Below are 22,837 nucleotides of genomic sequence, written 5' to 3' on the forward strand. Positions count from 1 at the left end.
AAACAAAAGGCTATGCTTACCAGGTATGCCTGTCACTACAAGGCTGTCACAGTGGGGATCTGCAGAGCTCAATACTAAGTCCCTTAGATTACATAGGGAGTAAGATTAAGAAGGTTTGCAGATTATACAAAATTTGGATGTGTGATTGGTAGACTGCAGGAAGATATCAATGGACTGCTCAGGTGGGCAGAAAAGTGGCATATGGAAATCAATCTGAAGAAATGTAAAGCAATGCACTTGGGGAAAATAAAACATGGCAAGATAATATAAAACAATTGACAGGATAGTGAGCTATGCAGAGGAACAAAGGAACCTTGGAGTGCAGGGCCACAAATCCGGCAGGTAGTTAAGGTGGAAACATGATGGCCGGAATTTTACCAGCCCACAAGTAAGAGCGGGCGAGGGGCAGATCATGGAAAGGTCCGTTGACTTCAGGCAAGATTTTACAGTTTCGAGGCAATCAAACCATTAAATTCCACATGGGATATATTTCTTTAACAGCCAAGGCATAGAATCTAAGAGCAGAGGTTGTACTGGGTATGTAGAGAACACTAGTTAGGCCAGACCTCGTGTACTGCATACAATTGTGCTCACCCATAGAGGGATGTGATTGCACTAGAGAAGGCTCAGAGATTTACAAGGATGTTGCCAGGAATGGAGAATTTTCACAGAGGTAAGATGACTAGATTGGGTTATTTTCTTTCATGACGTGGAGATGCTGGCGTTGGACTGGGGCTTACTGTTATTTTCTTTCAAGCAGAGGAGGCTGAAGAAAGATTTTACGAGGTGCATAAAGTTGTGAAGGAGCAAAATGAATGGGTATGAAGGACCTATTTACTTTAGCAGAAAAGTATATACCAAGTAATCATAGATTTAAAGTAATTTATAAAATTAGAGGAGATTCGAAGAGGACTGCATTTATCCAGAGGGTGGTGATGTCTAGAACTTACTGTCTAAAAGTGGGAGGGAAGGGACAAGTGTGAGTGTGTGCACAGATAGAGGCAGAGACCCTCATTGCATTTAAAACATATTTGGATATGCACTTTAAATTTTGTAACTTACAAGGCTACAAACCAAGAGCTCAAATATGAGACTTGACTGGACTGCTCTTTATCAGCTAGCATAGACACAATGGGCTAAATGGCTGCCTTCTGTACTGTAAACTTCTATGAATCAAGGATTCTAAATATCCAAACTTTTGCAGCATCTCATCTAATTTTGGTGTTAAACAACAAAAAAGCAGGTTAAGATACAACTACTCCTCAGATAATCTATTCACAATGTAGTCAAGTTTATTGCAATGTTGATAATATATAAGAACTCAATAATGCAATAAGAACTCAATAATGCAATTCGAGTACATAGTGCGGGAGTTGATACTGGCAGTTAAGTTAAAATGAACATTTATGAACCTTCAGTTGCCTAACAACTGTGTTCACAATTGAGGCAGAGTAAGAAAATTGCTCATTAATTCTACATTATCTCATTGGGAACCTACCAATCCTGACTGTTAATGGCATCACCGTATCCTGGTGTATCTACAACTGTCAGACGAAGTTTGACTCCTCTCTCCTCAATTTCCACTGTCGAGGCCTCAATTTGGACTGTCCTTTCGATCTTTTCTGTGAAGATAACAGTTAACATACTAAACTCAGCAGCTTAGACACAACCCCTTCCAACTTTACTCAAAATAACTAACGATACATTGACAACCTCCAAAGCAGTCAGTAGTTTCTAAGAGCCACATCATGAAAGCCTTTGTTTGAAATTTGATCCATAATTTTAATATGTACAAATACCTTATAGCTTGAGGTTCAAAAGTTATATACAGTTACATTTACACATACTGTGTCTATCATCTACATTTATTTGAATCGCCTGTAATTCTTACTCAATTGAATTTGTTTTTACATTTATCATCCAAACACCGTGACTATTCGCAGCTAAGCTGTATTATTGATGCTATATGAGTTCTTAAATACTTCTGGCCTTTTCTTACACACTCAGTTCTGGAGGCAAAGGTTTTTAGCCATTGACAGTAACCTTTTTGGTTCTGTTGCATTTTTGCTAACAGCCAGAATTACTTGAGACAAGCTGGTATCACATGATCCGGGGTTGTTTACATTCTATTACAAGTCTCTCTGCCCCCCCCCCTCCCCCCCCCAACTCCCACCAATTTAAGCATGGTTGTGCAGACTGCATTGTGTCCAGCTCCTCAAATCATTCCACTGGGGACAGACTGTCAGATAGTTCTTTGTGGACTGAAAGAAATGGGTGAAGATAAGTAATGGTCTCTCCCCTTGAAAGTATCAATCTTGTGGTTAACTCAAACATGGAGAAAAACGAGAGGTGCCATTTTGACTCATGTGACAGACAAATTACTACTGGACTCGTGAATGCAAACAAATTCTTTCAGTGCAATATTCCTCAGATGTGCAACTTTACAACTTGAAAGTTCACATGACCACAGTGTCTGCAGTCAGGGTATGCTGAAAAGAATCAGGTCACATCAGGGCCATAATCATGAGTCAGAATCTTCATATCAATCCAAGCACATGGAGATTGCATTTCTCTGGAGAATCATGTTATTCCCATCCATATTGGTTGTTTATTATCTATTCACGATTTGTTCTTTGAGGAGGGAGGATGGTTTTTTTTCAAAAAAACTACAAAAGGGTCCAACATAAATGTTTAGTTAACTTGGCACCACCTCACAACGCCTCTGCTGCAGGAAATTATCAAATTATCTGAGAAAAACAATGAGATTTTGAAATGATCATATTAACTCCAAACATATGGAGGAGTTTTGATAACCAGTACTATAGCTATCATGTTGCACTCAGCAGCAGGATTTCAGCATGATAGACAGCTCATCAGCCTTGACCTGTAAATCCAAACAAGGCTGAAACACTTTAGGGAAACCACAACAGCAGCTCCAAATGCACCACAGCTGTTTTTATAAACCTTTCCCCACAGCAAAATTCTTCCACCTTTCCCCTCACTGAAATTATCTTTTTTTTCTGGGGTGCAGGTTCAATAGCATCTCCAGCTCTGAAATGTCATTCAAAAAGTAACTCAGCCTGTTTAAGCCTAAATTTTCAGCTATGGTCTGTCACGTGACCCTCATCATACATCCATAAACAAACACATTCCAGGATGGATCACTCGATATCTATCAGGAGCAGAGACCCCCAGCTATTTTCTCCCTCCCTATTTCAGAGGCCCATCTGCTGCATCTGAACTGCTGCACCAGCTTGGACGAACTAACTTCAGAAAGCAGCGATTAAATCCAACCATTTCTGTTGTATATTGTTCTTGTGATGCCTCACCTATGTTACTGAGTTATAGTTTGATGAAACTCTCCAATAATTGACTCACCTGCAGCCCCAGGTACATAGCGCTCAGGGTAGAGATCAGTCAGGAACAGGCTGTTGATCAATGTTGACTTCCCAAGACCTGACTCACCTAAAAGAAAGGACATGGCTAAATTAACACACAAAAACAATTACATACAGGACAGAGAAATTATACACAAGCTAAAAGAATAAAGAAAACTTTGACAAAGATACGTGTCAGATTGCTGCCTAAGGTTAAATCTCTCAGAATCCAGGGTGAGGTAGCCAATTGGATCCAAAATTGGCTTTATGACAGAATGTATTCAGTATTCTGTAAACCGTGTGTGACTTTATATGCATTTCTCTGATCAGAACCTTCCACACACCTGACGAAGGAACACCTTTTTCCGAAAACTTGTGGGATTACTATCAAATAAATTGGTTGGACTTAAACCTGGTGTTGTGAGATTTCTTACTTTATGACAGGAGACAGAGGGCGGTTCTTCAAATTGGAAGCCTGTGACCAGTGAGGTGTCTCAGGGATCAATGCTGGGTCCAGTTTCATTTATTTTAATGATCTGGATGAGAATTTAGGAGGCATGGCTAGTAAGTGTGCAGATGATAGCAAGATTGGTGGCATAGTGGACAGTGAAGATTATCTCCAATTGCAATGAGATCTTGATCAATTGGGCCAATGGGCTGATGAATGGCAAAATGGAACTTAATTTAGATAAAAGCGAGGTGATGCATTTTACTATTTTGAACCAGTGCATGACTTACTCTGTTAATGGTAGGGTGCTAGGGAGAGTTATAGACTAAGGAAATCTCGGGTCACAGATTGATAGCTCCTTGAAAGTGGCGTCACAGGTGGACAGGGTGGTGAAGAAGGCATTTGGCATTTCTGGTTTCATTGGTTAGAACATTGAATACAGGAGTTGGGATGTCTTGTTGAAGGTGTAAAAGGCACTGCTAAGGCCACACTTGGAATACTGTGTATAGTTTGGTCACCCTATTATAGAAAGGATATTATTAAACTTGAAAGAATGCAGGAAAGGTTTATGAGGATGCTGCTGAGACTTGATGGTTTGAGTTATAAAAGAGGCTGAAATAGACCAGGACTTTTTTCCCTGCAGTGCAGAAGGCTTACAGGTGATCTTAAAGAGATTTATAAAATAACGAGGGGTATAGATAAAGAAGCTAGTCGACTTCTTTTCCCAAAAGGTAGGGGAGTCTAAAACTAGACATAGATTTGAGGTGAGAGGGGAGAGATACAAGAGTTCCAGAGGGGAAATTTCTTCACACAAAGAGCGATGCCTGGAGCAAGCTGCCAGAAGTAGTAACAGAAGTGGGTACAATTTTGGCTTTTAAAAAGCATCGTGACAGCTATAGAGGCATATAGGCCAAATGTGGACAATTGGGACTTGCTTAATGGTTTAAAAAAAAGGGCAACATGGACAAATTGTGCTGAAGGACCTGTTTCCATGCTGTAAACCTCTGACTCTACAAAAACAAGAAGAAAAAAATTGAGATGAATAGAAAGGAACAGATTGCGTTGGGCTTCACTGGAGCATTGCAACAGGCCAAGGAATAACACGTGGGCATGAGAGCAAGGTGCTAAGTTAAAATAACAAACAGCAGAGGGATTGGCTCATGCTTGCTGACTACGCAATGGTGTCCTGTAAAGCAGTCACCCAGTCTACATTCAGTCTCTGCAAGGTAGAGGAGACCGCACAGGGAGCAGTGAATACAGTAGATGAAGGTGTAAAGAATAATTGATTTACAAAGAAAAAAGTGTGAAAGTAGCCGAAGTTCACAACAAGGCGATGATTAATGATTCCTATGATTACAACAGTGGGTGTTGTGAAAGAGCAGGATATCACTGACAGTAACATCTGATTTCAGCGTTTAGTTGTGCACATGCAGATGCCAGATGTTGCAACAGATCTAACACAGTAATAACAGAGTGCCAACAGACTAGCTGTTGCACATTCCAGACGAGTATGTCGACATGACATCTACAACAATTCTATATTCAGTCAACTTGGCAATGTAAAAAAGAATTTAGTGCATAAAAACGCTTTTTTTAAAGAATTTATCCACACATAAAACAGTTTCTATACATCTTACTCTAGCTACACACAACTAAAATTGCTTTAATCTTTAAACCCTTCATTGCAAGGTCACTTTCTGCACTGCAGGTTTCACCCATTCAAGACACTGCAATGCCACTATCTGGTTTCCAGCTGCAAGAATGGATGACAACACCAATAACAGTTTGAGAATCAATAGGCACTCTCATTCCCTCACACCTGATAAGTAGAGCCACAACTTCTGTAGAGTGGCAGTGTGGGACTGACACTCCATTCCTTTTTAATTACTTAGTTGGGAGTGGCAAATTTTTCACCTGACCTTCCAACTCAGGCCTGCTAAGAGACTGTGCAGTGTAGGGGTTCCTGGGACTCTTCACTGCAGCAACATTGGGGGAACCGAAGTAATTTTTTTTTTTAATGGCACAAATTGTCATAAAGTAGATACATTTAAAGGTTCCTGCCACTTTGAGGGGCCAGGGAAATAGCACGTGTAAGGTAAGGGGATGGGATCCAGTGTGAGTGTTGGTACTGCAGTTACCTAGGTATTGGAAGTGGTTTTAATCCTGCCAACATTTCTGCTAAAAGAGCTGGAAGTCTTTGATTTAAATCAGAGTAAACAAAATATTAGATGTTTCTCAGTGCAGGGTAATTGCCCATCAGAAGTTGAAACTTCTCAGGTAATTGTTATGTAAATCTTACGTGGAAATTTCCTGGGGATCCTGCCATGCATCTCCCGGGTACGGCCCTCCAGGGAATGAAAGTTCTGGGCCATTGTGTTAGCTTTGCACTTTCAAAATTATATCAAATCTGTGCCGTGTTAACACTCGTATCACAAACAATATGCTGCAGCAATTAAATTGGATAACTGACTTTACAACACTGTACATTCACTCAAAGCCTAAACAAGTGGCATAACCTACCAACTACCATCAGTGTGAATTCAAATCCTTTCTTCACTGATTTCCGATGGACCTGGTTGGGAAGGTTTGCAAATCCCACATACCCTGCAACATCTGGAAACTGTAGAAACAGAAAAGGGTTTCAATCAGTTCAATTACTTAGACAAGGTGGAATAGAATTACAGAAGATATGTAGCAGCACAAGAAAAGTTTCCTTTCCCCAGTTCCAGTTCTTTCCCTCCCTTAAGAGTCCAATCCTTTCTCTTCATCTTTACACCCACAAATTTCCCCTGCATACTGAAACAACCCAACATATTCACTTCCTGCTTCCCAACTTAGAACGCTAGATTCCCAACTGATTTACAATCCATAACATCTTTCTACTGCAACACCCCACCATTCCAGCCTGACTACATAGTAGCCAATGGAGATATTTCTTCCATCACGTTGAACAGACTACATGGAACAATGCAACAGTCCATCATTGCTGGCATTCCTCTTGATTATATTTTTCATCCAATAGATAAGGCATATTGATTTCATCAGCTAATGTCTAATATGGAGGCAAAATTATTTTGCAGTCCTTGATTCTTCCAGCTTAGGCTGATATTGGATTGAGCTACAATTGGTCAAAATATTTCCAATAGCAGACACTAAACATTGCTATCAGACTAAGTCTTAGCACGTTTAGGTCCAGAACATGAACCTGGTGTTACATATCAGTTTGGGCCTGGTCTTGAAACAGTGAGCGTTATATAGAATCCTTACAGGTTCCTTCTATACTTAGTTTGTAACAGATCCAGACCAACCAGTTAACTCACATGGTTTATTTTCTAATTATCCACACACAAACCTTTGTCGATTAATAAAGGAAGTCTCCCCACCAACAATAACAATTGTAATATATACAAATTAACGTCCAATTCTGTGACCATCTTTGATCATTTTCTTTCATCTCGAAGTGTGTTGTATTTCTGCTGTCAAAATTGGAGCCTATTGTTTGTACTCCTTTGAGAATCTAATTTTCAGGGGTAAAGCGAATGTAAATTGCCAACTGCTTAGCTGTAGAACAAGCAACGTTGCAAGTCCTTTAACAAAGTGATTCCTGGTTTATTTATCTACAAAAAAGGTTTCCTCTCTGTATGTGTACGTGCCATGATTCTCATCATTGAGAATTTTAGGAAATAAATCAGACGGCAGAAAATGATGATTCGGCAAACACTAAAACCTTCCTCATGTGAGCCTCAACAAAGCTTTGCAAAAGCACACTGGGTCTTAAATACATCCTTTCAGAATTTGCTTTTAACAGAGTCACATTTTCCAAATCCCATTCCAACACAATATTTTTTGTGACCTTGCACAAGTTCCAAGCCCACATGGGATCATGTGACAACGCAAGAACATTATGTTTAGTTTCGTGCAGGTACTATATAGCCTGTGGTTGACAAGGTTTGGGTTAGGTTCAACGACGTTGTACATCTTGATTTTACATTTGTTCAAACGTTCTAGAGTTAGCGATACTTAGAGACATTGAAGGAAAACATGGGAGAAAAATGCCAGAATACTTCAGGCAATTTTGTTTGGCCAAAACAAGATCATTCCATTTTTAGTCAGTGCTGTACCACTCCCATTCCTTAGTGAGAATGCAAAACAAGCAGTCAGCACCATAACGATCACCTCATAGAACAGGAGATGCCTTAAGCAACAGCTATGGCCAATGTCCAGCATAAAGAAAACAGACATCCATCAAACAAACTTTACTAAGTTTATAAAAATAACAGATTGATGCATTATAATCTAAATCGTCAACCCTGCTGCATAGATTTACAGAGTTCTCCAAATCAAACTCATCCATGAGGATTATAAATTTCACTGCTAGCAAAAACTAGATGCGGAGGCAGAAAATCCAACAATTTAGCCAGGGCATGAATTATGTCAGTGCCAAAAAGATACGGGGCCTGGACTATGGTTGAAATTCAAGTCTCCACATAATCACTTGCTAGATTACAAACAGGGCAATAAATCAAAACTAGGGCGTGAAAGAAAACACAGAAGTGGCACATATATAAAAATATGTGGTCCATCGAGTATTAAAAGTGCATGAGTCTCCCTCCCTTCACCCCAAGCAGATAGTTATCAGTTCAGGCCATGACCTGAATTCCTCCACACAAGCCACTGAGTAACAATGTAAACATGGTTGTTTTTAAATTCACAAGTTACAAAGAACCATGTAAACACTGCCATCGTTGATATGACACTTTATTCTCCTCTTCTTTGACAACAATATTGCAAGCAAAAGGATGAACTACACGTGAAAAGTTCTTCTCCACATTTGTGGATATCCAGCTGACTTGGCCACTCTGGTTTCATGCTGAGCATAACTATCAATCACCTCATTGTTTAATTGATTATTTTAAAAAAAGGATGGGGCAGGTGCTGGGGGCCTGAGCAAGGCTGAGTCTGGGTGTTTAAATAGTTATTCTGGAGTTAGAACGCATTTTGTTTCCTACTGGCTCTTTCAGAGCGACTATCGGGGTAAAACTGCCAGAATCATCCAAAGTTAGTAACTTAAATCGCTTCTGTCGGATGGTTTCCAGTCCAGTGCAATTGTCCTGTGGGAATTAGTGCTTCTGGATTATTGCTGGGCAAACTCTTGAATGGGAACTTCCTAGGTGCGTTCCCCAGCACATCACTGGGGTGCCCCCTAAATGCAATGCTGGGGAATGAGGAAGTTATGGACCATTACCTCTACAGCGTGATAGGCAAGGTCAAGACTGAGGAATTTCACAAACGGGCAATTCAAAAGCAGTGTTTGGACATTTGTCTATGTGGATTTGTTCAACAAGTGTTAGATGAAGAAGTCAGTCAGGTGATGGAAATAATAAATACTAATTGACATACTACTGATCATATAAACTTTCATGTGTCCCATCACAAACTTTGAGGAAGACTCTCAATGTGATTATTTTGAAGGTGTATGAAGTGCTTTAGTGCTTCCTGGGTGACTATTCCAATGCTTAGTCAGTGTTGCAATCAGTTAGGTTTAGTTGATTGCTACAATAGAAGACAGTCAGAGATTGTTCACAATCTGGACTCACCTGATGAAGGAACAGCACTCCGAAAGCTTGTGATACCAAATAAACCTGTTGGACTTTAACATGGTGTTGTGAGACTTCTTTCTATTGTACCAAGCTAGATGAGTTACCAACATAAATGACACTAGTATTTTTAGTTACTTTCTTGGAACATCACTATCAGATGCTGCCTGGTGAAGAACTTCACAAGATTCATTTCATAGTTAAAATGATTTCTTCAAAAATGCAAGATCCAAAGTGATTGTAAAATAAAGTTTATTTGTTAACACTGGGATACTTTGAAATATTATAATGCAACAAAAATATGTTTATTTTAATCTTGCTCTTAGTAACCTTTATTCTTAATAAGATAATTTATACCTTTTCATCCTTATTTTAGGGGTGGTAAAAGTATATCGCTTCCAGTATACACATTATAAAAAGGATTACCTAATCACTCCATCCCAAAGTACTTCATATACACCATCACATTCAGATTCAGAGAACAAGGGCTTGCCGAGGGAAGTAGTGTTGTATAGGAACCTTGGACTCAGTAATGCTGCCAGAGGACTGGACAGGTGAAAATATTACAGCCTTGTTTAAAGGGGGGAAAAAAGGATAAATCTGGCAATTAGTCAGTTCAACATTGGTGGTGGGGACAGCTTTTAGAAACAGTAATCTGGAACAAACTTAATAGCGACTTGGATAAGCATGAAATAATAAAGAACTGCCAGCATGGACTTAAGAGCAAATTGTGCCTGACTAACTTGAGTTTTTTTGATGAAGCAACATGGAGGGGCAAATGTGGGTCGCGTAACGGAAGTTCTGCATATGGACTTTCAAAAGGCATCTGTCAAAGTACAACACAAGAAAACTGTTAGCAGAATTGAAGCCAATGCAATAATTAGTGGCAGCATGGATACAATGTTAGCACAGGGACAGAAAACAGAGGGTTGTGGTAAATCACTGTTTTAAAGACTGAATGGAAATATACAGTGGCCTTCTCCAAGATTCAGAACATGGCGGTTTCTGATGCATGATAACAGATCCCTGATCCTAATAACGAGACAATTTACTCAATAATGGATTGATTATGTTCAGAATGACATCTGTCCACTGCAGTGGAACCAGCAGGCTCACTTACTCTGACCCTGCTGAGCAATGTCACGGGAGCTGTTCCCAGTGGCTTTACCTGGCTAGGGGTGGAAAGGGAGCTTTCTAATCAAAAAGAAGTGAAGTTGATCATAAACCCACAAAGAGAATTTACCCCCTGCAAGTGGAAATTGTCTTCCCCTGCCCCACTTAACTTCAGAACCTGTGTTAAAGAAGGACACAAGAAAGAGAAATAGAGAATCAGAGTCGGGCAAGGGTGGGAGAAGCCACAAACCAACAGAAAGAGGATGCGTTAGGGATCCAGAAGGTCGCAAGTAAGACGATCGGAAACAAGCGGATAGGGAGTAGGAGAGAGGACAAGGGGAAAGGCTGCAGCTTCCAAGAGGTTCAAGAGAGTGGCAGGTGTGGCGAGCAGCATTAGCAGTGAGCTGGTGCAATTATAAGTAAGAAGTTACCATATTTCTTTTATGTTCAAGGTTATTATATTTAAAGAATGTAAAGTATTTCAACTCAGTTTTTTTCTGATGAGGAAGGTGTACACAATCTAACTACAGCTTCTAAGTAGGTTTAACAGGAAAATGTGATTCGTGTAAAGTTGTTTCACTTGAAGTCGCGATTTCTGGATCGAAACTACAACTCAAAATAAGAATTTATTGTAGCCCATAGTCACATTCACATGTTGTGCCTTAAGCTACAGTGCTAGGGACCCAGGTTCGATCCCTGGCTGTGTGGACTTTGCACATTCTCCCTGTATCTCCATGGGTTTCCTCTGGGTGCTCCATTTTCCTCCCACAGTCTGAAAGACGTGCTGGTTAGGTACATTGACCCAAACAAGCGCCGAAGTGTGGTGACTTGGGGAATTTCACAGTAACTTCATTGCAGTGTTAATGTAAGCCTTACTTATGACTAATAAATAAACTTTAACTTTAAGCCATTAAATAGAGTTCACCATTGTTCAGTCCAAAGATGAGCAGGTTAGGTGGATTGGCCATGCTACATTGTACCTTAGCGTCGGGGAAGTAGCTAGGGTGAATGCATGGGATAATGGGGATAGGGCCTGGGTGGGATTGTGGTCGGTGCAGACTCAATGGGCCAAATGGCCTCTTTCTGCACTGTAGAATTCTACGAAAAATCTATTTACATTCCCCAGAATAAACTTTTTTTCATGGGACAGAGATGAGAAAAGGTGTTACAATTTAAAATTTGCAGTAAAAAGAACTCGTCACTGCATACAGCAGAGAAGGCAGTGTAAACACCAGAGGGCAACTGGGCGACCACCTTGCGGAACACCTCTGTCCACAAGCAGGACTCTGCGTTTCTGGGGGTTTGTCGTTTTAATTCTCCACCTTGCTCTTATGCAGATACTTCTGTCCTCAGCCTACTGCACAGGGAATTTTGATGTAAGCTTGAGGAACAGCACCTCAACTTTCAAACAGGCGCTTTAGTCTTTCAGACACGACACGAAATTCAACAATTTCAGACCATAATCTCTAATTTATTTTATTTTTCTCTTACTATTTTTACATATGTTCAGCTTTAGTACACCTTGTTTACTTCTGTTCTTCCCCTATCATCATTCCCTACTCTTCTGTCATTTAATCACTCCTGTCTTTTATCTTATCACAGGCCTTTCATTTGTCCTTGTTTCATCCACCCCTTGCTCAAAACCGATTACATTTCTAACTTTTCCCAACTCTGAAGAAAGTTTGCAGACCTGAAACATTGTGTTTCTCATTCCTCGGGTGCTGCCTGACCTGATGAGCATTTTCTGTTTTTATTTTAAAATACAGGAGGGGTTGGATTCAAGTGCGAGAAATAGCAGCAGACACAGAACTAGTGAACAGTTCGACAGGAAGAAGAGAAAAACAGCATGTTATTTAAAAGCAGAGAAACTGCAAGAGTCTGTGGTACAGATAGATCCGAATGTCCTGGTACATGAATCACAAAATGTTATTGTGCAGGTGCAGCAAGCGATTAGGAAGGCTAATGTTGTTGTTTATTGCAAGAGGAAAGGGATATAAAAGGAAGGAAGTTTTGCTGCAATTGTATATGGTGCTGGTGAGACCACACCTGGATCACACTGCGCAGTTTTGGTCTCCTTACTTGAGAAAGGATACAATAGCATTAGAAACAGTTCAGACGAGGGTCTCTTGACTGATTCCTGGGATTAAAGTTTTGACAGCTCGAACCTTCATTTATTAGAGCTTAAAAGAATAAGAGGTGATCTTTGCGAAGTTAAAGTCCTGAGAGGAATTGACAGGGTACATACTGAAAGGATGTTCCCCCTTGTGGTAGAGGCTACAACAAAGGGACATAATTTAGAAATAAGAGGTTTCTAGGGGAATTTTTCTCACTCAGTCATTATTCTGTGGAATTCTCTTCACTAGACAGGACTGGAGGCAGGATCTTTGAATATTTTTAAGGTTGAGTTACATAGATTCTTGACCAACAAAGATATAAGATATAACAGGTAGACAGGAAAATGGAGTTAAGGCCACAATCAGATCAAATGGCAGAGCAGGCAAGAGGGGCTGAATGGCTTACTTTTGCTCCTGGTTTGGGTACTTGCACGTTTGTAGAGGTCTCAATTGTACTAATCAATAACATTGACATCTTATTTTATTCTGTTCACGCGATTTGGAAGAACTGCATATCATCTCAGCACAGGTCAGTTCCAGATAATCTCAAACATTTTATACAAATATATGCACATTTTATACAAATCTTCCCTAAACAGGGGATTTGCAGTAACATCAGAGAATCAATGGTAGATTCCAGCTCCTTAAATTTATTAAGATGAATCAAATGGAAGATAACCATGTGAAGCTACAATTCTGAGTTCAATATTCATCATGCGATAAACTGTCATGGAAACAGCAGCACTGATCTGTAATCTCCTCCCATCAACCCTTTACTGGAATACAAGTTTCTATCCTCCATCCTAACTTTGCAATAATTAAGCATAAGAAAGATTGTTAAAGATAACAATACACATCTTTTCCACTGTTTATATGTAATATTAAACTGAGTTATTCATAAGTGCCGCCTGCCTCATCCTTCCCATAGGTATTTGGCATCCATACATTAGAAATTGAGAATCAACCTGATTGTCATCTTCCCAAACATACATATACTACTTCCCCCAAACCATTCCATATTAACACACAGTACACAGATTATCCTTCAGCATTTCAGACAGCAGCATCTTTTAGCTATGTTTACAAGGAAAGATAATTAATTGTGTAATAGAAAAGTATTCTATTCCAGAATCATGCCAGGAAGTGCAACCATGTAGCTACACAATTACTCACCTTTGCCTTTTCATTCGACATACTGGCTTGTAATTTCACAGATCACAACAACCTGCAGGAAAAATGTAATACACAAAAACAAGGTATTAGCGAGATGGATCAGAGATCTCAGCATTAACACACTGGATTAGGAATCTTGGCACACCTCCAGGCCAGAGCACACAAGCAAATTGGAGACACAAAGCTATTTCTAACTTCATCACATGTTTAAGCATCATGTTATTTCGGGTTCAGCACAAATTATGGCCCAGTTAAATCACTGGCAGCTATAGACTATTACAAAGAAGTGGAACTGGTAGCCACCCGGTTTACCAAATGCAATTTTTTAACCAGGCAGATGCACTCCTGATCAGGGTTGCAATTAGAGCTGTAACAAAATCAGTCAACATATGCTGTACTGGAGAAAAGGAATGCACCCATCTCGACAATGATGAGAGGCTCAAAGCATTCCAGGAACATCAGGCAAGACATCAACACAACACAAAAGCTCAGAATTTGCAGCATTGCTGAGCTGGAATAGAACATTTCTCATTGCTGATTCGGCAACAAGGTCAGATGTAGTTTTCTGACTCAACTGTATAAAGTAATCATCGCCGAATCATATTACGAATGTTTCAGTCCTTCCTTTGGTAGTTGACTTAATCAGTTGGTCCGGCGCCTCAAGTCTACGAGATGGTATTTCTTTTTTTTGAGAGAAGCCCCCCCCCCAAAACAACTGAATTACACAGGAGGATAACGAACTCAAGAAATATAATCAACTTGAATTGAAGGATGTATTACATCTTGTTGCACATCAGAAAGATACAATAGATATTATTTCACATGTGGTAAATACTGCTGACAAATTGACGACAGCACAAGGCACCTGCTGCATACTTGAGCTGTAAAAACACAGGAAGTTCTACAATTTTCACAACCACAGGCCTGTACAAAGTCCTTTCCAAGCTGACTCAGGTCCACAGCTATCCTAAAATTCCCAAGTTCCATAGTATTCTAGAAATAAAAGCACTTAAAGATCTTTCCATTCCTGACACAACTGCTAAGTTGATTCAAAGTCCCACTGGCTCACTTGCAATCAGTGCAGAAGATAAAACTCTACAGTATCTGTGTCTCTCACCAGACTAACGTGACTTATCTGAATGAAAATGCTGGCAACAGTTTAGGGGCTAAGAAAAGCATTTGAAGCATGGATGTGATTAGAAAGTGCCTACTTGGGGAAAAAAGGCACCTTCTGTATAACAATACCTAATCTGTGTAAATGTTTTTGAGAACAAGTGAACCACACTCATAATTTAATGCCCATCTCTGGTACAAATTACTGAGCCCATTCTCCAAACCACTCTGTTGGAATTACAGGGTTCATGTGGGTTGCACCATTCCCACAAGTGGCCATTCACAGCACAGCTGCACTTTAGCAAGTTAGAGTTACAGACTGCTTTTAATGCAAAAAGTGTTGTTTGATAGCGAGACATGCTATCAAAGCTTTCGTCTTGCACTCATGAGGACATGAAATGACCAATTGCTCTGGGGGAACAACAATTTATGCACAAGAGTGTTGATTAGTTGGCAAGTGGATTCTGATTGGTGGAAGCATTGCCATGGTATCATTTGAACGTGGCAAGTATACTGAGCTTTTCTGATAAATGTGGATGAGAAACCTAGCGAAAAAAATTGAGGTAGATAGTCATGACTTCTCATGCACAAAGTTGACTATGTTTAGTTTTCAGTTGAAACAGGTTGCAAAGGCAGCAAAAAGACTGATTGGGAAAAGTCAGATATAATTCAATCCCCATTTTCAAGTTGCACATTCTGTCTGTATGTTTAGGTTTCTATTACAAATCCATATTTGTACTAGAAGCTGCTTCTGCAAATCTGTCACATGATAGTGCCACCAACTTGGCAGTATTTGGGATGCAGTGTCTCCATGGAGGGATAAAGCTAGAAGGGGAATACAATGTAATTAGTTTGAAAAGCTTTAAATAGGTTCATTTATAATGGTGGAACCTGAAAATCATCATGGGAAAGTCCAAAGGAAGTGCGTGTAGATGCTATGTTTAGATATGAAACAGATCTCTCCATTTACCTCTCTAATTTTCTGTCCTTTGTTGATTATAAGGTTTTCCTGTACCTTTGGTCCTTCGTTACACAGACCAAGTAAGGCTTCCCAGCTGCCTGAGAAAGGCTCTGCAGTAGTTAACAGACTTCAAGCAACATCTAAGTCCAATTTCCAATCATTACTGATTTTACTATTGGCAGACAGGACACTCAGTTGGCCTCAGCAACTTCGCAGTAGAAAGAAGAAAACCAACTAGTCACTACTACTATTTACTGTAGGTGCAAAAGTCATTGAGTTCTACCATACAGGCTGATCAAGGGGTAGAAAGCAGGAGCTATGGAACTGACTGCCAGTTGTACTTCCCACTCAATATTTTGTTCCATTGACTGAATGTTGCTAGAGGCGTATAATGGGAGGTCGGTTCAACATCATGTGCTTTATCAATGGCCAAGACAAATTTCTGTCCAGTAGCCTTTTCTGAATATCATGTCTCTTAATTAAACTTCCAAGTATAAAATATTTTAAGAGAAACAGCCAGACTAACATACAATCTTTCAACAACTGACTAGTCAACAGACTGAATATATTCAGGGCATTTTGTTGCTACACTGAGGGCAGCATACACATTCAAATCTGTTTGAATGTTTATGCCAGAGCAGTGCTGAAAAACACAACTATTTTCCCAGGACTAATAGTTGCATTCCAGAATTAAAATGAATAGCAAGAAATGGTGCTGTTTCTCAGGGTGACATTGTAGCACAACACACTGGAGATCCTGGAAGTCAGCCCACTAGGATTCAAGTAGCTAAGAGACACAGTTCTATGGTTTAAGAAGATTTGCGTCAAAGAAGCAGTCAGTAAATTTTATAACATTCCCACGTCCTCGCACTTTTAAACATCAAATGCAGACCCTTGCACTTATACATTGGACAGGCCACAGGCATGGGGCCACGGTGAGCTGTACTGGTGCCAAAGAAGGAATAATCATCAAGCATTAAAAGTTTTCAGAACCAGCTGTGCCATTGAGCACAGCACAGTCTCTGTGTACCACGTTGCTGCTTTGTCACATCAATAAATGGCTTGATGCAATTTACTGACTTTTAAGGTCACTGCCTCTGTTGGTCCAAAAAAGTATTCAACCTTTTTGAGGATTACAGGACAGAATCAAGCTTTTGCAATATGTTAGATCTGCACCACATCTTGCTCTTTAACTGGAGTTAACTAATGTAGTGTCATTTCCGTCTTCTATGTCTTTTTGCAGTATTCTACCATTTCAAATATTTAACTAATTCCCTTTTAAATGGTGCTATAAATCACAGCTCTACACTGCTTGTGGTAAAGCATTCCATGGTCTAATAAACAACTGTGAAAGCATTTCTTCTGACGCACATCTCCTTTGTTCTATTGATAATCCTGCGTTTTGTCCAGTTACCAATTCTCCACCAGTGGCAACAAGCTTGTATTATTTTCAAAATCTTTCAGAAATTTAAAAACCACTGTTTATAATTTAATGTTCTTTATTCAAGTGCCCTTCATAACTACATCTTGGTATAATTCTAGTCAATGTACCATTATTAGAAGGATATCCTAGAACATCTTAATTGCCTGCCCAGAACTGCACATTGTAAAAGAAAGAATTTGCATTTATATAGCACCTTTCACAACCTCAGGACATTCTAAGGGTTTCACAGTCAATTAAGTACTTATGAAGTCGTCTCCAACTTGTGCACAGCAAGCCCTACAAACAGAAATGTAGATAATCTGTTTTAGTGATGTTGGTTGAGGGATAAATCTTGGCCAGATCTTTGAATAGGGCCTCAGCTTAAAACCTTATCCAAATACAGTATGTTTCTCAGTTTTGCATTGAAGTATCTGCCAAGATCTGTGAATCAATGCACTATTCTCCAAACAAAGGTACCAACAGAAATTATCCCAGTACAAAGTCAATGCTTGAAAAAATTACTAATTTAGTTGGACATGGCCAGTTCATTACAAATCCCTGTTAATTTGTTGCCAGTTTACTACAAATCATCCCTAATTAGTCCATGTCATTCTACACACAATATTCAAAGATCCTGACCGACAGTACAGACTCCAGAAGTACTCAATGCATGAGCAAGGTAAGTTGGCCCACAATTTCAGACTTACTCTTTTCCCCAAATAGCAGTTGAAGGTTTGCCATACTCAGTACACATCTTGGTTTTGAAAGATGATTTTTGAAAATTAAGATTCATGCCCATGTTATCTATAGTCTGCCCCTTCCACTTTCTTATTGGTTAAATAATAAATACAATATATTTATATGCTGCCTCTCTTCAAAACTGAGCTGGCGAAGGGAGAGCAATTTTTGACACATCAAAATAAAAAGGTAGACCTGTGGATTCACCAAAGGTAGACAATATTTGCAAAGGAGAATGAACTTATGGAGATGGGAACAGAGGAGTTGCATTTTCAATAAAAATGTAGTCCCTATTTAAATAGTTAAAATAGAATAGACATTTCATAAAGTTGTAACGTCGCATTTCATTCTCCTTCCCTCCTGCCTCTATATATCTAGCTTAATATCTCCTGAAATCATTCAGGTGGCATAGGTTGTGGAAACCCAAAAGTCCCTGTAGCATCCCAGTAAATCCTTTCTAAACTAGGAAGACTGCAGAAAAGATTTACTAGGATGCTACTGGGACTTGATGGTTTGCGTTATGAGAGGGTGGATAGACTGGGACCTTTTTTTCCTGGAGCTTAGTCGTGATCATATAGAGATCTATAAAATGATGAGGGTGATAGATCAGTTAGATAGTCAACACCTCTTTCCAAAGGTAGGGAAGTCTAAAACTACAAGGCATAGATTTAAGGTGACTTGGGAGAGATACAAAAGGGTCCGGAGGGGCAATTTTTTCACTCAGGTTTTGAGTATCTGGAACAAGCTGCCAAAGGTAATACTGGAGGTGGGTACAATTTTGTCTTTTAAAAAGCATTTTGACAGTTACATGAGTAAGATCGGTATAGAGGGATAAGGGCCAAACGTGTGCAACTGGGCCTAGCTTAGTGGTAAGAAAGGATGGCATGGGCAAGTTGGGCCTAAGGTTTGTAAACCTCTATGACTCTGTCACAAAGTCATTTGGGATGCAATTTACCGCATAGCATTTCACATTTGAAAAAAAAAACAGTACATAGAATGCATGAACAAAGTTGGTGGTGTTCTTGATCATTGGTTGTCATCAGATGTATTTCACTAGCAATTCAGACAGCGAGTTGTAATTTAGTAGAAATAATTGGTGATTCAGAACATCACCAACTTGCTAGCCCTTGTTCACTAGACTAGGTTTTAAAACTTTTCAAGAGGGATACTAATTTATCACAATTAGTGAAATGTAAGTGACAGAATCAGTTCTATACATGACATCTCTAGGCTAGATAAAAAATGTTTCACAGCTGGGTTTATTGTTACTTTCCCAAAAAAAAAATCCTAACATGAAAGCTCACATAGTGCAGAACCACTTACCTCATCTGTAAGTGTATAAGGTATGTGAATGTAGGGCTACAGAATTTCCTGCTCCAGCAAATTCCAGCCACATTCAGCTCATTGTCAAATCCACAATTTCAGCCTGCTCTAACCTACCCAACCTTTGCCAACAGGTTTCAGTGAACATAGAAGATATAGGAATAACAAAACTGAATGAAATATTATTGAAGATGACCTATTAAATCATTTAAATATCTGCTGTAGACCTGTGGATTCACCAAAGAGTATAATACTCTTCGATACAAACCATGCAGCCATTGGTTTGTTGGCACGTCTCTATAAGTTAGCTGATCTCAGCCAGGCAAGCAGTTGGATGCAAGTATTGGCTCCAGTGCCACCAGGCTGAGCAGGGAAAGATAGGCCAAACAGCCTATGACCAATCACTATCAAGTGATCCCATCTTGGAAGTGCACAGACGGACATTAAATTACGACATGCAGCATGGTGGAAGGGCGTTCTAATACTCCCTCATCAGGGTTCATCCATGAAGAATGGCCACTGGAGCAAGGCACTGAACAGCTGATCACAGAATTGCACCCTAGCAACATTCACAAACTTCCATAAAGGACTATTGGGAGCAAAATACTATTGAAATCCAAAAAAAAATTGTGCTCCAATCAAAAAGAGATCAAAATAAATTAACTACTTTATGCAGCTCTGTGCAGCTTTTATGCTTTCAAAATATCCTATTTATGTATTTATGCATTAAGCAAAGCCAGCCCTACTCACAATAAAGATGCAAATATGATTACTGTACACAGGTTTTACACTTTTCATGAGGCAGCCTCACTTTTTGGTTCTTTTTCCCGATCCAGAGTTTCCATGTTGCATGACCAAATGATAGGAAGAGTTCACTGCAGAAAAATCACAGGCCCAAACCCATGACCTATCACCAGATCAACTCAGACATGTGGTCCATCAGACAAGTCTGAGCACAGCCTGCTCACCAAATCTTCTTAGTGTACTTTTAGAAGTTTATTCAAAGCTTGCTTTACGGCAAGCAGAAACTCAATAAATAAAATGTGACGTAAATCAAAATTGAAATCAAGTGCATTACTCATTGTGAGCTTTTTAAATTTTAACATTCCCCATCCTCTGACAAATATTGATAAGATATTCAATCCTTACCCAGCACACCATCACTGAAATGAGTTACAATTTGACCATTTTTCTGTACTGTATCCATTTATAGCCAAATTTATCTTGCTAGAATAATAGATTCTTACAGTGCAAAAGGAGGCCGTTTGGCCCATCAAGTCTGCACCAACCACAATCCAATCCAGGCCCTATCCCCATAACCTCATGCATTTACCTTAGCTAGTCCTCCTGACACTAAGGGGCAATTTAGCATAGCCAATCCACCTAATATGCACATCTTTGACTGTGGGAAGAAACCGGAGTACCTGACGAAACCTACAGAGAGAGGTTTCTCTCTGATCTCCATAATATATACATTCTTTTCTCCTGGTCTCAGAACATTTGAAAAAGTTGCAATCATACAGTAACTTTCACTTGACAAATGTGCCAAAGGCACCCTACAGGATGGAAGTGAACACAAAGGAGGAAATACAACAAGGTCCTAGAAGTGGCTAAAAGCATATCAAAGAGTTTGAGTTTTCAGCAAGTTTTCAAAGAATAATAGAGAATAATAAGAAACTAATATGGTTAAGACATTTGAGGAGAAAGTCCCAGATGCTGGAATTGATTATTTGAAAGTTTTACCATTGTGCATTTCCCCATTCCAAACAATCTGAGAACACGGAGGTTAGAGCAAATCTACTGAGGTATTTAAAGACAAGTACGAAGATTCTGAAATCAATATGCTGGCAGTACATAGAGGAATGTATATGAATATTAGGGCATATACTGCAGAATTCCAAATTGCTTCCAGCTCATGTAGGGTGGAGCCAGAAAGATTACTACAGAAGGTTGTCAGTTGTTCCTTTAAGTGCCAGAGGATCATTCATGGCTGGAGCAGATGGGGACAATAGATGGTTGATGGAAAAACAGTCTTTCTTTCCAAAAAAAACAGGGACTGCAATTCAAAGCCCTGTACTGGTTATGCAATGCTTGGTGCACCTAGAGGATAAAAGTAAGTGCAAGTGCATAAATGTAACTTGCTTCTCTCTGTTGGACTAGCTAAGAACTATGAAGCTCACTTCATGTTCAGGCAGGACATTTTAAGTGCATAGGATTGGCTTCAAGTCTGAACATGTGGCTAAGGTGGCCTTTGGAATCAGCACCAAAGGTGCATATTGCTGTGAACCAAATAGGATTATTTCGGTCTTGCTGTCTTTGAGTTACACATTAAACACCAGGACTTGAGGTCCAACTGGTAGTCAGACAGCAGAGTGACAACTGTGGTGACCCAATTGTTACCATCCTCACGTTATGCCACAAAGGGATACTGAAGTGACCACAAAGGATATAAGTTGAAAGAAAGGATGCTTTCTGACTGCTTTGAGGTAGAGGGTGTGGAGCCAGGGAAAGTAGTAATATGGAGATGATGGAGTTAATAGGAACTAATGTTTCACTCCTCCCCTACCATTTCTCTTCCCCATTCCTCATTTGTCTTCTTTCTTTCCCACATTCCTTCTTTCTTTCCTCACTCACTTCCCCTCTCTCCCCACCCATCCCTCAGTGCTCCAATCCCTCCCACATTCCTCTCTCAGGCGGGTGGGTTCTTTTTATTACCTTGGAGCTTCCCATTTAGTCTTCGGCTGCCCATGTCACAGCTGCACCGTAACCCCGTTCGCAGCCGCCGATGCTAAACAATACTTACCAACAACTAGCTGGGCCAGCACCTCCGTCTCCTATCTTTCTCACTAACCCTTTCCCTCAGGCCGCACAAGTATCATTCGGTACCGCTCACCGGATCTTCCCAGGGACTCTGCCAGTATCCCGTCAGGCACCGCGCCGCCAACTCCTCCGTTATCCCGGTAGGCCCCGCGCCAGGACTCCTCCAATATCCCGATAGGCTCTGCTGCATGAGTTGAAGGGTGTGTTTGTTTTATATTCCCAGTTGTGTATATAAGGTTTATAGGTTGTATTTTGGATTGGTTACAGTTTTGTTTTTTGTATCTGAGGCGAATTATTTCGCTACCTGTTTCCTTAAATCCTAGAAAGTCTCCAACTGCAGGTAACAAGAACCCTGTCCTGGTCAAAGGACCATCATTGGAGTTAGATAACCAGCTCTTTCTATAGTAGGCTTCACCAACTATACTGCTCCATTGTCCTTGAATTCAAGTTAAATAAGATAGACATACTGCAGGTAACCCAGGATAAATTCCCAGGACTATTCCAAAATATGTTTTAAATACTTTTTGTTGTATATGTGTGTGTTTGTATAAGCAGGTTGTTCGCCTGAGTGGGTGTTGGAGTTAGGTGGTAATATGCAGAAATCTCCTGAACTGTGTCTAATTAACTTTACCAGACA

At 39.9% G+C, this 22,837-nt stretch overlaps 1 protein-coding gene across 2 annotated transcripts in view; it reads right to left on the reverse strand.

Annotated features, from left to right (window-relative positions):
• Nucleotides 1–22,319, reverse strand: part of LOC145355970 (septin-2) — a 121,627-nt gene extending 99,308 nt beyond the window's left edge. Inside the window, exons 1-5 of one of the 2 annotated variants that reach the window (XM_080208504.1) lie at nt 22,184–22,319; nt 13,823–13,874; nt 6,346–6,445; nt 3,379–3,465; nt 1,499–1,622 (exon numbers count right to left, since the gene is read on the reverse strand). In XM_080208504.1, coding sequence (XP_080064630.1) covers nt 1,499–1,622; nt 3,379–3,465; nt 6,346–6,445; nt 13,823–13,843 — 332 coding nt within the window. In that variant the 5' untranslated portion in view covers nt 13,844–13,874; nt 22,184–22,319. The remainder of the gene's footprint in view (nt 1–1,498; nt 1,623–3,378; nt 3,466–6,345; nt 6,446–13,822; nt 13,875–22,183) is intronic. The other variant, XM_080208505.1, reaches the window with a different exon arrangement.
• Between the last annotated feature and the right edge of the window lie 518 nt (nt 22,320–22,837).

This window comes from Carcharhinus amblyrhynchos, chromosome 20, assembly GCF_965287045.1.
Source record: "Carcharhinus amblyrhynchos chromosome 20, sCarAmb.v2.hapA, whole genome shotgun sequence".
In the NCBI taxonomy this organism is placed as follows: domain Eukaryota; kingdom Metazoa; phylum Chordata; class Chondrichthyes; order Carcharhiniformes; family Carcharhinidae; genus Carcharhinus; species Carcharhinus amblyrhynchos.